Here is a 15199-nt window from a genome sequence, read left to right on the forward strand (position 1 = left end):
GAAAGGTTTCTTTTTTTGAGTCGCAAATTATCTTTAGTTGGCAAAATTCTTTGTTCAAGTGATACGGCTTTAACTAAAACATTTGAATAATAACAATAAAAGTATAATAAGTTTAATAGATACCATGAAATTCTAACACATCAAGAATGTTATAAAGTTCTACTCAAAATCTGATGTTAATAAATAATGGTTACATATAAAATTGAGAATCTAATCTCGAGAAAAATATATTAAGTCGTGTGTATCCTTGCTTCAGAGGGCTTGTGGTGGATGATTTAACCGTTACTCACTTTGTGTGCCTATTTTTCTGACACGCTCCTCTACATGGTATCATAGGATAATCCGCTCTTTCCATCGAAAAACTTACATTATAATAATTATGTTAATTCAGATCTATCTTTTCGTCGGAACCTTGCCAAATGGTGATCTAGTGTATAAAAAGAGCCTAAAAAACCAATCCTATAGCAAATGGTTCAAAGTGGAGTTGCTAAAGACTTCCTCAAATGGATATAGGATCAATAATGGTGCTCCATCTACCCTACCTTCTTGTGGGGTTGGATTTGGTAGCATAAAGTTCACAAAAATCAAACAAATTCTCAAAGCTTAGTATTTTCTTGGAAAAGAATATTTGCATCTTAAGTTATCTAAAACACAATACTTGTACTTTATGTTACCTCTAACATGATAAAAAGTATCCTTTGAGTTCAAGAATACCCATATATCCTCCTCAACAAGTTCTCCCTCCCTCCCCCCCCCCCCCCCCACACACACCCTCCCTCTCCACTCTTCCGTGCTGATCCAAAATTTAAATTCGATGGCTAAATCTTTAAGTTTTGTACCAGCGGGCCCCTTAAACTTTTGAAATTAGGGGTTTGAAGTAATAATATTTGTCGAAATTTAGTGATTGTCTGCATATATACTTATGTTCCATGTCAAAAATATTGTATTTAAGTGAACTCAAGATAGTTCTTTTATTCTCCTCAAGAGTTTTTTTTTTCAAAAGAACATGCGTTTAATATACATGTGAAATAGAGCACAAAGTTTTCTTTTTCCCTCTATTGCTTTTGAGCTGGATCAATGAATTTCTTGTCCACAAAACAGTTAAATGAACATTAGTTCACAGAAAGATAAGGCAGTCAACATCTAATTTATTAGGTGATGTTGCTGACAAATGGACCTCTGTTTTTAGAGGTTTTAGTAAAAAGATACTACAAAAACATTGATTTCAATATCAAGTTGGAACCTAACCAATCATGAGAAAAGAGGAGCAAATGTCAACAACAAAACCAGCTGCATAGCATAATTTACAATCACTTGTATAGTTGTAAATCAAAGGAAAAAACACTACAGCAACAACAACATATTCAGTGTAATTTCACAAGTGGGGTCTGAGAAGAATTGTGTGTATGCCGACTTTATCCCTACTTTGTAAAGGTAAAGACAGAGGTGGATGCAACGTATTCGGGTTCAGAACACGGTACTTTTGATGCGGAGCATAAATTTATATGTAAAAATTTACTAATATTATAATATATAGCAATATGAACCCATAAATTTAAAAATATAATGAATTTAATGTTAAAAACCTTAAAAGTTGAAACGATAAAACTTAAATCCTAGCTTCGCCTCTGGGTAAAGAGGCTGTTTCCGGTAGACCCCTAGCTTAATGAAAGTATAATCACAACAGTTATGACAAGAAAAAAACACTACAACCAAAAAAAAAATAGAAATTAACGATGGAAAACTTTCGTATCTAAACAGCAATAACCTGTCATTAATCCTATTTAGCGACGAATTATCATAACATCCTGATAGCTATAGGCTATTTAGCGACAAATTAGCAAAAAATTCATAGCTAATTTTTTTTTTTTTTTGGAAAGGACAAAGATGTTCAAAGAAGTTAGCTTAAAAAAGTTAATGAAACAATAAAGTGAGTAGTTGTCATTTCATATAGAAATCTAAACCACAATACACATTTTAAAATCATGTCCTTCCTTTTGTCCTTCTACATGGTTTTGTATTTATAGCAAGCTGTACATAGGCTAAAAAACTTATCAATGGCTCAACATGAAACTTCTTCATCTTCTTGGTTTATTCTTCTTTCTCTTCTTGCAATCAAATTAATGTCTTTTTCTGGAGTTTCTTCTTTAAATCTTGATGAAAATGACTACATCTCGGCCGTCGGCGATCCGGGGATGAGAAGGGATGGGCTAAGAGTTGCAATAGAAGCATGGAATCAATGCAATGAAGTTGGAGAAGAAGTAGCTAAAATGGGCAGTCCAAGAGCTGCTGATTGCTTTGATGTCTATAAAGCTTCTCCTAAATCAAAAGGTCAGTTGACGTCCAGAGGCGAATTCAGAATTTAAAGTTAATAACATTCAAGATTGTGAGTTCTTTCAAAATATGAGTTCAACACTTAATCTTTAAACTACTTTTTTTGCTTATTTTTACATATATATATTTAGGGGTCGTTTGGTTGCAAAGCGGGATATCCAGGGACTAACAATCCCATGATTATAATTCTGGGGTTGTTAATGCCGCATCCAATTTGGAATAGTTAATACCACCATTTTGGTATAGAATTTGTATCGATATTAGCTAATACCAGTGACCAAAGATGAATAAATACAATCTCAAATTCTATCCCGAGATTATAATCCTAATCCCAGTAACCAAACGACCCCTTATAGTCTATGCTAATAGTAAGTTAAGTTGAAGTGGCTCCTAACACTCTAGGTCTGCCTTGGAGTTGAATTCCATATTTCAAGGGCTTTTTTCACTTTTAGCCGCAGCAAAAACTACTTGTATTCGGTAGCCGAAAAAGTGTGTAAAATCTGCATAATTTTTATATATAATATACAGAATGTATACAAAAAATATACATTTTTCCGGCTATTATTTTGAGAGAGGCTATACAATGTCTTTTTCCCATATTTTTTCAATCATTTAAGTTGTCTTGAGATATAATGGCTATGTTTTACAGGGGCAAATAATTGTTCACTTTGCAATGCAATACCATACATGTTGGTACACAGAGTGACAGAGGAAGAAAACAGGTTAGGAATAGGAAAACCTTTTCTTGGATTGGAGAAAAAGGCAATTCTTGATATTGACCAATATGCAGCACAAAAAGAACTCTATTTGGGATCAAAATGTCAAGTTGAAGACAAACCAAAACCATGGCAATTTTGGATGATCATGCTTAAAAATGGAAATATGGATACCTATGCTGCAAAATGTCCGAAAAACGGTCACAAAATAGGTCCATATGGTCCTGATAATAGATTTCCATGTTTTGGCAAAGGATGTATGAATCAGCCATTGATTTTTCACAATTATACAACATTACAAGGTCATAATAGGACTACACTTAAAGGAAGTTTTTATGGAACATGGGATTTGAGTAGTAGATTGAGTAAAACAAGAGAAGAGAATAGTTCTTTCTATTCTGTTAAATGGCAGAAAGAATTAGGAAAAGATAGTTGGATTTTTCAGCATGTGTTGAGGACATCAACTAAGTATCCTTGGCTTATGCTTTACCTAAGATCAGATGCTACATTTGGTTTTTCTGGTGGATATCATTATCCAACTAGGGGCATGTCAAAAATTGTGAGTACGCACTTTAATTTTCTAAATATTTTCTTCGTATGTTGTAAAGTTGTTGCCATGTGACCAGGAGGTCACGGGTTCAAGCCGTGGAAACAGCCTCTTGCAGAAATGCAAGGTAAGGCTGCGTACAATAGACCTTGTGGTCTGGCCCTTTCCCCGATCCTGCGCATAGCGGGAGCTTAGTGCACCTGACAACCCTTTTTTCTTCTTCATATGTGGGGAAAAGGTCACAAATACATCTTTATTGTACGAAATATCTTGATTTTAAACTACTTTATATGCTTTTGGGTCATTCATACTCTTGTCGTTAGTAAATCATTTCGTAATTGCCCTTGACTTTAATGGAGCTCCGACCTGAAGTGTAAAGGAGGATAAATTTTACATCATAGCCAAAAGTAGAGGCGTAAATTTGCACTTCTTTCTCGAAGTATTTTGTCAAGTGGAATCCATGCGGTCTATATTGGAGCTCCGTTAAAGTTCGAGGCAAAAACGACATGATTTACTGATGATAAGAGCATGAATGACCAGAAAGTATAACAAAAGACAAAATTAAGATATTTCTTATTGTTGATGTATGCTTATAGTCTACTTTACGAAATATCATAATTTTAACCTTCGTTATATGCTCTTAGGTCATTCATACCCTTGTCGTTAGTAAATCATTTCGTATTTGTCCTCGACCCTAACAGAGCTCCAGCCTCAGTGTCAAGGACGATAAATTTTACATTATAGCCAAAAGTAGAGGAGTAACTTTGCAAATCCGTTCAGTCCACGTTGGAACTCCATTAAACTTTGAGGCAAATACGACATGATTTACTAATGATAAGGGCATGAATGACCAGAAAGTATAACAAAAGGTAAAATCAAGATATTTCGTGTAGTTGATGTGTAAATTTGAACTCACCCTTATGGATCTTTGAGATTATAAATACTTTTGTGATTTGTAGATACCAGAATCACCAAATTTTAAGGTGAGATTCACATTGAATGTGATTAGGGGAGGAGGTCCAAGCAGCCAATTTTACTTAATGGACATGGGGAGTTGTTGGAAGAACAATGGAAAGCCATGTGATGGCAATGTAACATCCGACGTTACGCGATATAGCGAGATGATCCTGAATCCAGAAACACCATCTTGGTGCAAACCAGATAGCCCAAAATTATGTCCACCATATCACATTTTCCCTAATGGAACAAGAATTCATCGAAACGATACGACTCGTTTTCCCTATGAGGCTTATCATATGTATTGTGCACCTGGAAATGGTGAACATATTGAACAACCTAGTGTTCATTGTGATCCTTATAGTAATCCTCAGCCTCAAGAAATTCTGCAGATTTTGCCACATCCTGTTTGGGGAGATTATGGTTATCCTACTAGGAAAGGAGATGGTTGGATTGGAGATCCAAGAACATGGGAACTTGATGTTGGGAGGTTGTCACATTCACTTTATTTTTACCAGGTTTGAACCAATCCGCTCTTTTCTTGATTTCAAAACGAGTTTAAGTTCTTTGCACTAACGATATTAAAAATATATTTACAATCAGGTTTTTATAAGGTAATTATAGGTAAATCTTGATTAGCATTAATTAGTAACGTAGTAAAAATGGTAATCTACCTACTATCACATGTTACACTACACTGTCAGTGTCAAAAAATCTTTACTATGTCATTGTACTATAACCATGATTTGGAAAACTTGTCCTAGGCATAATTTGGTAGCCAAATTGATCATCTGTCTTGGATAAAGTTAAATAATGAAAGTAGACTTTGATCACAATTTTTTTTATATACCTTTTAAATATTTTGAATTATTAATTATTGTAACTTATAGTACTTTTAATATAGTTTTTAAATATATAAATTTTATTTTGAAAAATTTAAAGATTCTATGTTCAAACACGCGATCAAATTTAAGAAGTTTAAATCTCAAAAAGAAATGTCATATAAATTGGGACGGATGGAGTAAAATGCAAAATTACTTAGAAAAGGTATGATAAATAATGATGGAACATGTTTTGTTTTAGGATCCAGGAACTAAACCAGCAAAGAGGAAATGGAGTTCAATTGATTTGGGAACAGAAATTTATAAAGATCCAAATCAAGTGGCAGAGTGGACTGTTAGTGATTTTGACATTCTTGTACCTAAGAAAAAGTTGTGATAATGTAAAAAATAGGCAGCCCGGGCGTTGGTGCACTAAGCTCCTGCTATGGACGAGGTTTGTGGAAGTGCCAGGCGACGTTGGATTTAATGTACGTAGCTTTACTTTCCAAGCTATTTTCATGGTTTGAACTCGTGATCTCCTGATCAAACGTCATCAATTTTTACCGTGCGCCAATATTGAAAAAATATTTTTTTTCTTCTTATTCTTTTTACAAATTTGGGAATATCCAATGTGGTCTGAAGAAAGACTACAAGTTTTCCCCAAGGGATTTATTTTTTATTTTTTATTTTTATTTTTGTTTTCCAAATTGTGTACTTGAAATTGAGAAGTGGAAAGAAGCTTCTCACTGATTTTCTTTCTTGGAAATTTGTTATTTGAATTTCTGATTTGAGCAATTTTAGCTTTGGCTTAAAGTGGAAGTAGCTGAACCAAACCTTCTACAACTAACTGGTTGTAAAGTCACAAAGGTGAATCTGGAGAGATGTCAACAAATATAAAACAGTCAAACATATCAGAAAGTTGATTTTAAAATGATTAATTTGATGATCTAAAAGATTAGAAATAAATCAACTACTATCCACCAATAAAATATCAAATAAAGCTTGATTATCATAAACAATGGTTACGAGTTCGAGCCCCGAAAATAGGTAACTCTTAATGGGGAGTGTTTCCTCCTTTATAATGGATCTTAATCTAAATTAGTCAGATCATTACTTATTAAACTCTGAATATTAAATAATTAAACCCACAAAGAAAGAAGGTAAAACCAACTTGTTTGGCAAATCTTTGCAAGTGGAAAGCATAGATGAATATTTTTGGGATCTTTATACAAATAGTCGGCCGAATTTATATTTTTTTAAGCTGGTATACATAAATTATATACTGATTATAAATGGTTAAACACAAGTTATACATGAATTATAAACCACTTTTGATTTCTGAGAAACAAGCAAAATTTGACTCATTTCCTTTGCCAAGTTGAACTAGCTCAATAAGAGAATTTTGCTGTTCTATTTCTGGGGACATAGATTTTTTTGATATCTTGAAATAGAACTATCATGCAAAAAACAATATCAATTGATGAAAGAAATAACTTGTGACAGTAATTTACAACAATTTACAGTCTCAACAGGAAGAACTTGTCTGTTCAGCTTTCGCGAATCAAATTAGTTGGCTCGCTCAAAACATATTTGGGCAACTCGTACTTGGCGCCTGTAATAGAACAATAGATGATATAATGAGATTACAGAGAAAGGAAGTTAAAAGTGTTTGGCAAAGAGTATTACTACGAACCTCTCTCGTCATAGCATACTGTTAAATCGGGGGCTTGCACAATTACCCCAGCACTGTCGACAATTGCTTGTGCAAGGCTTATATCCGACTCTGCTGCAGCTCGGAGTGCATCCCAGATCTCTGAAGAGGAAAAAATAATGTTTCAAGTCTTTTACGATATTTTCATCTGCTATGCTGTTTTATGAATTGACCTACCTTCTATGTACAAATAGGTATGTTCATTAGTGGCAGCAGTTCAATTACCTCTCCAACGCGAGAATCAACAATGTCATTTTAATCTCAAAGCTCTAGCTATTTCTAAGGTGAAACAGTACAAATACATTCGACGTTGCATTTTGTATTAGAGAGTGATGTGTAACATGAAAGACGAAGGAGTTCAATGCGTTGAATGGTATCCCAAATGCATGAACCGACAATAAATAAACTGATAAGCTAGTGAGCCTATATTAAAGTGATTACTGGAGTTAGATTGTTAAAATAAAAGGTCAAAGCATTCATAACTACTCAAAAGTGATACGCACAACACTATATTATCAATGAAGATCCTATTGATCAATGCAATTCCACCCAAATATCAATATATATTGTCAAACATCTTTTCTATTTCTTTAAAAAGAAATTGTCAAACAAGTAACTTATGCATTCCAGATTCTAGAGTTGACATACCAATAACTGTGGAAGGACGAACTTCGTAGTTATATTGATGCAAAATTTAGAAGTATATTTCAATTTGTAAAGTTGTTGAATCAGGCCATGCACTTCTGACTCTACTTAACCAGTTATTCAAGAAATCCCGAAACTAGTAATTAAAAAGGGGCAGTCCGGTGCACTAAGCTCGCGCTATGTGTGGGGTCCGGGCAAGGGCCGGACCACAAGGGTCTATTGTACGCAGCCTTACCTTGCATTTCAGCAAGAGGCTGTTTCCACGGCTTGAATCCGTGACCTCCTGGTCACATAGCAACAACTTTACCAGTTACGCCAAGGCTCCTATTCAGAAACTAGTAATTAGTATACAGTAAAAATTCTCATATTCTGTGAAGATTACCTTTTCGACCCCCATAGTGTGGTGCTGTGTCCCAGAATTCGTCACGCATCCGTACAAGCTGATCCCTCGTAATAGGTTCTGAATGATTCCAAGGCTTTGGTTTTCGTATCTGCTTAGCTGCTTCTACAATCAAGAAGCAAGGTCAGATGTTCGTGAAGTTCAAGAGTACTGTTAAAGCAAATATTTCACATAAGATGTTAAAAAGATATGGTCAATGATCTGTTGATTTTAGATACTCAACAAATTGAATGATGAACTACCACTACCAAAAAATTTTGGTTCCCACCCGGTGTCCGGTACACTCATTGGAGCCCGACTATATCCGGAATCGCGCCGCGTTGGGATCCATTAGGGGGGAAGTGCTCCCTACCAACGATTTTTCCATACCCAAAGCTCGAACCCGAGACCTCTAGTTAAGGGAAGAGCAGCCCCATCACTACCAGAAATTGTGTGCCCTTCCCTAATGTTCTGAAAGTAAATACTGTAAAAGAATTATGAACTAATAATTCCAGTCTTAATGTCCTAACGTTCCTCGGCCAGTTTATTTGAGCAAAGAACGGCTAGTCCTATTTGACAAGGCGACTTATATATCTGGAAGAAAACATCTGTTATGGAGTTATAGATAAGCACCTCTATTTTGATGACTTTCAGATAGTCATTTTACCTTCAATTTCATATGCATGTTACTTGGGATTTAGGAATCCACAGGAAATAGCAGGCAGCACGAAGCCATGGGAAAGCATAATTGCAGATCTGAAGTGTCAATCGCGCACCCTATATATTCTATAGTCCTGTAATTATAGAATCCCTTTTGTATGATGGATTCCGATTCTTATGCTACCTGTTAATCACTCAGAAATTTAATATATTTTGGAAACATAAGTTGGGTATAACTTCTGCCCATATTTTCTCAATGTTTAATCAGCTTATAATTAATTAAGCAGGCAATATTCCTCCTTTAACACTAAAATCTTCACTTTATAAGTAATGTATCTCTTTTTCCTTCTAAAAGGGATTCCTTACTACACTATAGCACATACTTCATACAACCCTGTGCTTTAAATAAGCCTTTTTTTAAATAAGGTAACGAGAACGAAAATGATAAACAAAAATGTGATGGCGTTTGGAGGCGAATTTTTGAATGAAAGAGTCAAAGCGGGTAGCTTGTGAAAAGCAAAATTTGGCTAAAAAGGGAACAAAAATCACTTTTCAGAAGCAAAAAACACACATAGAACTGCAACAAATCCGTACTATGATGCCATTTTACATTTGCTGTTTAAGGCTTCAGATTTGTAGGGCAATAAGCCATTAATGGAAAGAACAAATACAAACTACTAACTATGAGATAACAGGTGAGTATGACGGGCATAACTGGGAAATGACTAAGTGACCTAAGTATTCATCTAACATTCAACTTCCTAGGAATATGACCCTTAATAGACGCTGACGGGATGATCTCACTCACTTTCAGCTGTAAACAGCAAAGCAGGGATGTACGACTTCTGCTACATAAAGTATCATTTTTAACGGAAAACAAAAATGAGGGTAATTGAAGGTTGTTAAGACCATTCACTTAGGAGGAAAATAATCCAAAGTCACTACAAACTGAAGTGTGAAGATCGTTGTCACAAGAAACAAAGCACTTTCCATAATAATAACATCAGAACTATACAGAGAATGAAGAGGAAAAGGCTAGAAAGTAGAAAACAATGAAACATGTAGCACCAAGACTACTAAAAAGATGAAAAGAAAGCAGATAATAAAAAAATGAAGCGAAAGGAACAACATGTAGTAGCAGAAATCTACCAATAACAGAATACAAGACTAACACTAATACTACTGGTATGGGAAATAGACACGCTCGACTACCTACTAGCCTTATACCTTAATTCTTGACCAAGCAAAGGAACAGAATACAAGACTAACACTAATACTACTGGTATGGGAAATAGACACGCTAGACTACCTACTAGCCTTATACCTTAATTCTTGACCAAGCAAAGGAAGCAAGATGTGCTAACAAATTTCACAAATTATGCAGGGAAAAATGGGTGTCTGACTGGAAATGAGATGACAATCAGACCACCCTAATCAGGGCAAACTAGTACAGCATAAACTCATACACTGAACTTGCTCAGATGCATTTTCTCTTGGACTCTGATTAAGAAGACTAAATCCTATGTTGTCAACCGTAGGTAAAACAGTATCCACACTGAAATCAATGATCTCTAATCAACCTAAAAATCTCCCCTGTGGTGGGCTAACAATCTGAATTCTACCACACTAAAAGCCTACTACTCGAATCCTGACTCGGAAAAAGCCTAACAACTTAAATCAATTCTCATTGACTTGTATCTCAACTGTATTCATAACCAAATGCTAACATTTTAATATTATCTCCCTCAAATCACTTAACGAACTTATTTCAGTCCTTCCTTCTACTCCTCCATCTATAGCTCCTTCTTTCAGCTTTATCCTTCTCAAGTATGATATATATATTGTTCGAGTCTTGTTTAAAGTGTTGCTTCTTAGCTGCCGAAAATATTCAGGTACATACCATAATTTACGTTGGATATATCTATATAGTAATAGTCCAATCAACACTGCCAATTAGTCAACCTATTATCTATGCATAACCATTGTTATGTTTTCTGCATCTTTACAAGCAATTCTGAGAAGTACCTGAAATTTTTGCTTTAGGCATTTCTTGACTTTCTGCCAACACACTCCATATATTCGGTTTAAACTCCTAATATTAGTCCACTGATATCTACTTACAAGAACGAGATATTGGGTATTTGCGATCTCTTTGAGATCTGCTCTCTCACCACATTTCTAAGAAGTACTTACAAACGTTCAGAACCAAAATACAATGCTACAAAACACATTACGGATCAAATCGTGTGCCAGTCTAACCTCTAGAAAAGGCGACATTATCCCACAATGGTTTCTCCAACTTAAATTTTAAAGTCATTTCTTTAGTCAATACAGATGATTCATAGAGCTGACCTCAACTAGTTTCGAGTTGAGGCATAACTGATATATCAATTCTTTAGTTAAATAAGCAACCCGCCATCATCTCTACAACCACAACCTTAACCATCAGCATAAAACGCTCACATTCTTTACTAAAGAGGATATTTCAATTAAACAAATAGTACTAATATCTCCTTGCACCTAATTCATCAAAAGACTAGTTCTCAAACATCACATACCTAAGCACGAATAAAAGTAATACAAACAATACAAACAACAACATCCACGTGCCCCATGCTACTCAGGTCAGAGCTTAAGTTAGTGATGCTTTCGGCAACTGGACTTTTGCCATCTATGGTGCAGCATTCGTGTTGTTTCACCTAGCAACACAGATGCTTGTATTGCTCTCTCACAACTACAACAACTACTACTACTAGGCCTTAATCCCGAATTACTTGGGCTCAGCTGTAGGAATCCTCTATATCCATCGTACGATTTGAGCCTGTTTCATAATTTGTATTTTAAATTGTGGTTTAACAAGAAAACAGTTAAAAGATCTTTCTCTTAATGATGGTGGTGTCGGGCCCGCTTGCGCACACGTAGACTATCTATTCCACCTATAACCTACTAGCTCCCACCAGCACAGCTACGGGTAGCCCTTCTCACCAAGGCTTAGACAGAGAGTAAAAAATCACCTAATAACAATTAAAAGATCTTGGGAAGGAAATTCCCAGAAAAGAGCAAAAACAATAAAAGCAACCAACTTTAGAACAAATGCAAATCCATTAACTAACAGAAAAACTAACACCATATATCTAAATAATAAATTGGGTATAACTAAAATTTGGCACAAAAAAAATAATTTCACCAATAATACTAACAAGAAAGCAAAAACAGTACCATTTTCTTTGGATCCAGCACAACCCATGTTCAAGAATCACCCAGAAACTAGTTTTCAACCGAAATTAAAGAGGGAAATGAACTATTTACATAAATTTCTGTTGTGGGAAAGTTTATATTATTATATGTATAAAGAGAGAAAACAAATGGGATTTTGAGTTGGTTTCTGATTCTTTTGAGCGTGACAGCTATATTCATATATAGTACTATCTACTTTATTTGCAGAAGTTTTTTACTAGATACAGTATTTAGTGAAAATACAAGCTTCAATTTTGTAGAGAGAAGAAGGAAACAAATGATTCCAGCTCAAAATATAGCGACACCTGGGATTTATTAGAGGGGTAGTTTCTAAAGAAGGTTCTTTTCTTTCCTCTTTTTAACTAGAGTCCTTTGGTTGTTTGTACTGGATAATTGGGTACCGGATACCGGGTGGAAAATTAAAAAATCGAGCCCTATGGAGGATGTGGTGCAGTGGATGAGACTGCTCTTCCCGAACCCTGAGTATGGAAAAATCCTTCATAGGGAGCGCTTCCCCCCGAATGGGGCCCTACGAGGCGTGAATCTGGATATAGTCGGGCTCCAATGCGCGTAATGAAAAATCAAAAAAACAAAGAAAAAGATAATTAATCCCAGTAAAATTATACTGCATAAAATAATACTTCATCTGTCTCAATTTATATGAGGTTATTTGATTAGGCATGAATTTATAAGAAAATAATACTTTTGTAATTTGTGGTCTAAAATAAGTGTTATATATTTAGACAAAATTACTCTCATTGTCAGTTGTTCCAACATTCTAACAAAATTGGGCCTATATTTTCCCTTCTTACCCGGTATGGCCCAGTTTCTATAAAGTTGAAAAAATATTTTCACCGATTAGCCACATCGCCGCCCCCACTCTTTTTCTTTATGCGGAGGAAACTTTTCCATTCCCAAATCAGTTTTCTCTTTCAGATTTTCTCCCCACCCCTCTTTCTCTTTCATTTTCAATTCGCTCTTGCTCTTGCTCTTTCTCTCTCTGGCAAAATAGTCGAGTTCTTCTTCAGATTTCCATTCTATTATGCTATTAATCCAAAACTCAAGTATGTAAAAGATTACCTTCAAGTGTAGCAGATCGAATAGACAAAGACTTTTTGCGGTTAAAAAGTGAAGGCGAAGATCGAAAGGAGAGTGAAGAAGACGATTGAGGCAAAGCGCGTGAAATTGTTGAATTATTCAGAGGACGACATAGAGAAGATGAACACCCAAAAGTTGCAGAGAACGCCACTCATCTGTATCTTCCTCTTCTGCAAAATAACATTGTTGAACAATCCACACCGGATCTATCTTTTGTAGTCTTTTTCTTTTCGATTCAGTGCTCGCCGAAGCCGATTCCGACTTTCACATTAGAGGATCCTTTTATTCCCGTTTGAAGAAAAAGAAAATATTGAGTGGTTATTTCTTTTAATTCTTATCTCTTATTCTAAGTTATGAAATCTCCCTTTTTTTTGGTAATTTTTCCTCCTCCTCCTCCTCCTTCTTCTTCTTCTTCTTCTTCTTCTCACTTTTAATGACTTCCGAAGGGAGGAAGAATGATGTATATGTTGTATATAACTATATATACTTTGTATAATCATGTATAACCATGTATATTTGTGTGTATTCTCATAGTTATACAGAATTATACATGATTATACACAAGTATACAAGATTATACATAATTATAACCATGTATATTTGTGTGTATTCTCATAGCTATAAAGAACTATATGTGATTATACACAAGTATACAAGATTATACATAATTATACAACATAGATAATTGCAAAAAAATTGCCCTCAGATAGTGTGTATTATTATATATTTATGTATAATTAACGTATGACTATGTATAACAATGTATATAAGGTGTTTAATAATGTAAATTTTTATTTTTTTTCCAGAAAAATAAGATTTTCCCTAACAAAACTTTGAATTTTGCAAAAAAAAATATAAAAATAAAATTATAGACTCTAAGGATGAATATATTTTTTACTTCAACTTCCTGATATTATGAATTTTAGGAAATACTATACAGAGGGAAGTAAAAAATAAATAAGAATGAAAATGGAAAAAGGGAAAAGATAAAAATGAAAGAAAAAAGCGAAATCTGATTTAGGCGTGATTTTGGGTGTAGTTGACGAAGTTCGACTTGTTTTCATAAAATTGATTAATGTTTGTGGGCTACCGGATGAAAATCGTATTTGTGGGTTAGGCGGCTGAAAAGTGCTTTCTCCAAGTGTATTTTCATGTAAATTTCCCATATATTTATGTAATTAAAAATTATCCCATTTAAAATAAAAATATATATTTTAAAGTTAAATTGTCATTAAATATAAAAAAGTCTCTGACCAAAGAAAGAGTATCATCTAAATTGAGAAAAATAAAATATACTCCTTCCGGTCTACTTTAATTGATTTTTTTTTTGTGATCCATACTATTTGATTTTTTCAGATATCAAAAAATAATTAACTTCTGTTTTCAAAGTTAAGTTGCCCTTGGAGCATAGTTTGGGTAACCCGGAATCCGATTTTTTTGGATTTTGGTTTGAATTTTTGGATTATGGATTGGATTTTGGATTTAATTTTTAAAAATTTTGGATTTCACATTGGATATTGGATTTGATACTTCGAATTTTGGATATCCGAAAATCCGAAATTCTTATACTTTATATTTAGTCAATTATCCATATGTCAACAATAATAAGTTCAATACCCTACCCATTAGATATTATCTCATATATTCAATATTAATTACTAAGTTACTCTGAGAATATTTCCTATTTGGACATGGTTTTACAATTTTTACTTCTTTTCGGCCGTATTAATGTCTCTATTGTATTTTTTTAATAATAATTTCATTACACGAATACTTCATTTGGATGATTGCGGTGAAAATGAGAAATTTTTCAGGCAATTTAACATGAGTTTGGATATTCATTTTTGCAAAAAGAAGAGTCATCTCAACTTATAAGCTCCTAACCGATAAATCCGAAACTGAACTTAAAAAATCTGATCCAATCCAAGCTTATTTGGATTGGATTTGGATTGTCATTTCTTCAATCCGAAAATCGAAAATCCAAACCAAAATTTTCACGTGCAATCCGAACGCCCACCCCTTGTAAAGAGTCTAGGAGTATTTGTTATATTTCTAATGAACAAATTAAGGTTAGTATGATCAATTTCATTGTTA

At 34.3% G+C, this 15199-nt stretch overlaps 2 protein-coding genes across 5 annotated transcripts; one reads left to right on the top strand and one right to left on the bottom strand.

Annotated features, from left to right (window-relative positions):
* Positions 1947-7769, top strand: LOC109231937. Of its 2 annotated transcripts, XR_002068865.1 has the most exons (5): positions 1947-2331; positions 2984-3609; positions 4557-5072; positions 5638-5863; positions 7281-7769. XR_002068865.1 is itself a non-coding variant. In XM_019397536.1 (4 exons), exons 1-4 carry the CDS (start codon positions 2058-2060, stop codon positions 5770-5772), a joined length of 1551 nt encoding a protein of 516 aa, XP_019253081.1. In that variant the 5' UTR covers positions 1947-2057; the 3' UTR covers positions 5773-6161. The 2 variants fall into 2 exon arrangements, 1 of the variants encoding a protein (XP_019253081.1); XM_019397536.1 differs by lacking the exon at positions 7281-7769 and having other exon boundaries at positions 5638-6161.
* On the bottom strand, positions 6692-12310 carry LOC109231938 (ubiquitin domain-containing protein 1-like). Of its 3 annotated transcripts, none has more exons than XM_019397538.1 (4): positions 11990-12310; positions 8114-8233; positions 7069-7188; positions 6692-6987 (listed from the first exon to the last, which is right to left on the bottom strand). In XM_019397538.1, exons 1-4 carry the CDS (start codon positions 12015-12017, stop codon positions 6923-6925), a joined length of 333 nt encoding a protein of 110 aa, XP_019253083.1. In that variant the 5' UTR covers positions 12018-12310; the 3' UTR covers positions 6692-6922. The 3 variants fall into 3 exon arrangements, with proteins under 3 accessions (XP_019253083.1, XP_019253084.1, XP_019253082.1); XM_019397539.1 differs by having other exon boundaries at positions 8114-8230; positions 11990-12309; XM_019397537.1 differs by having other exon boundaries at positions 8114-8236; positions 11990-12308.

Source organism: Nicotiana attenuata, chromosome 9 (assembly GCF_001879085.1).
Source record: "Nicotiana attenuata strain UT chromosome 9, NIATTr2, whole genome shotgun sequence".
Taxonomy (NCBI): Eukaryota; Viridiplantae; Streptophyta; class Magnoliopsida; order Solanales; family Solanaceae; genus Nicotiana; species Nicotiana attenuata.